The sequence below is a fragment of the Calidris pugnax genome, unplaced genomic scaffold (assembly GCF_001431845.1).
Source record: "Calidris pugnax isolate Ruff unplaced genomic scaffold, ASM143184v1 scaffold18, whole genome shotgun sequence".
Taxonomy (NCBI): Eukaryota; Metazoa; Chordata; class Aves; order Charadriiformes; family Scolopacidae; genus Calidris; species Calidris pugnax.
The window spans coordinates 7,875,978-7,876,394 of record NW_015090812.1 but is presented as its reverse complement, the minus strand read 5'-3'; the positions used below and the strand labels follow the sequence as shown (position 1 = coordinate 7,876,394).

General features: G+C 75.3%; 1 protein-coding gene across 1 annotated transcript in view; it reads right to left on the bottom strand.

Annotated features, from left to right (window-relative positions):
• The window catches only part of EFCAB14 (EF-hand calcium binding domain 14), an 18,033-nt gene extending 17,622 nt beyond the window's left edge, over positions 1 to 411 (bottom strand). Inside the window, exon 1 of the mRNA XM_014939340.1 lies at positions 137 to 411. Within this exon, the coding sequence (XP_014794826.1) occupies positions 137 to 318 (182 nt within the window). The 5' untranslated portion in view covers positions 319 to 411. The remainder of the gene's footprint in view (positions 1 to 136) is intronic.
• Between the last annotated feature and the right edge of the window lie 6 nt (positions 412 to 417).

The following is a 417-nucleotide window of genomic DNA, read 5'->3' as shown; positions in this document are numbered from 1 at the left end:
CCCCCTCCACCTCCCAGCAAGACGCGCTCCCATTGGGCGGCGCCGGGCCGCCCCTCTCCGGCCTTAAAGGCCCAGGCGCGTCCTCCGCGAAGCTGGGAAAGACGCGGGTTCGCCCCGCCGCCCCCCGGGGACTCACTTGCCGCAGCGACCCCGCGCCCCGGCCACGGCGAACTCGTCCTCCTCGGAGCTGGACTCGGAGTCGGAGGCGGGCGGCTCGGTGCGCAGCAGCCGGTGGCCCGAGCCCTTCTTGGCCGGTTTCTTCCTGCGGCCGTCGGCGGCCAGGCCGATGAGAGCGTTCAGCTCCTTCCGCTTCTTCATCTTCTTGTGGGGCGTCGGCGGCGGCGCGGCCGGCGGCTGGCTCCCGCCTCCCTCCTCCTCCGCCGCCACCGCCGCCTCCTCCTCCTCCAGCGCGCCCCG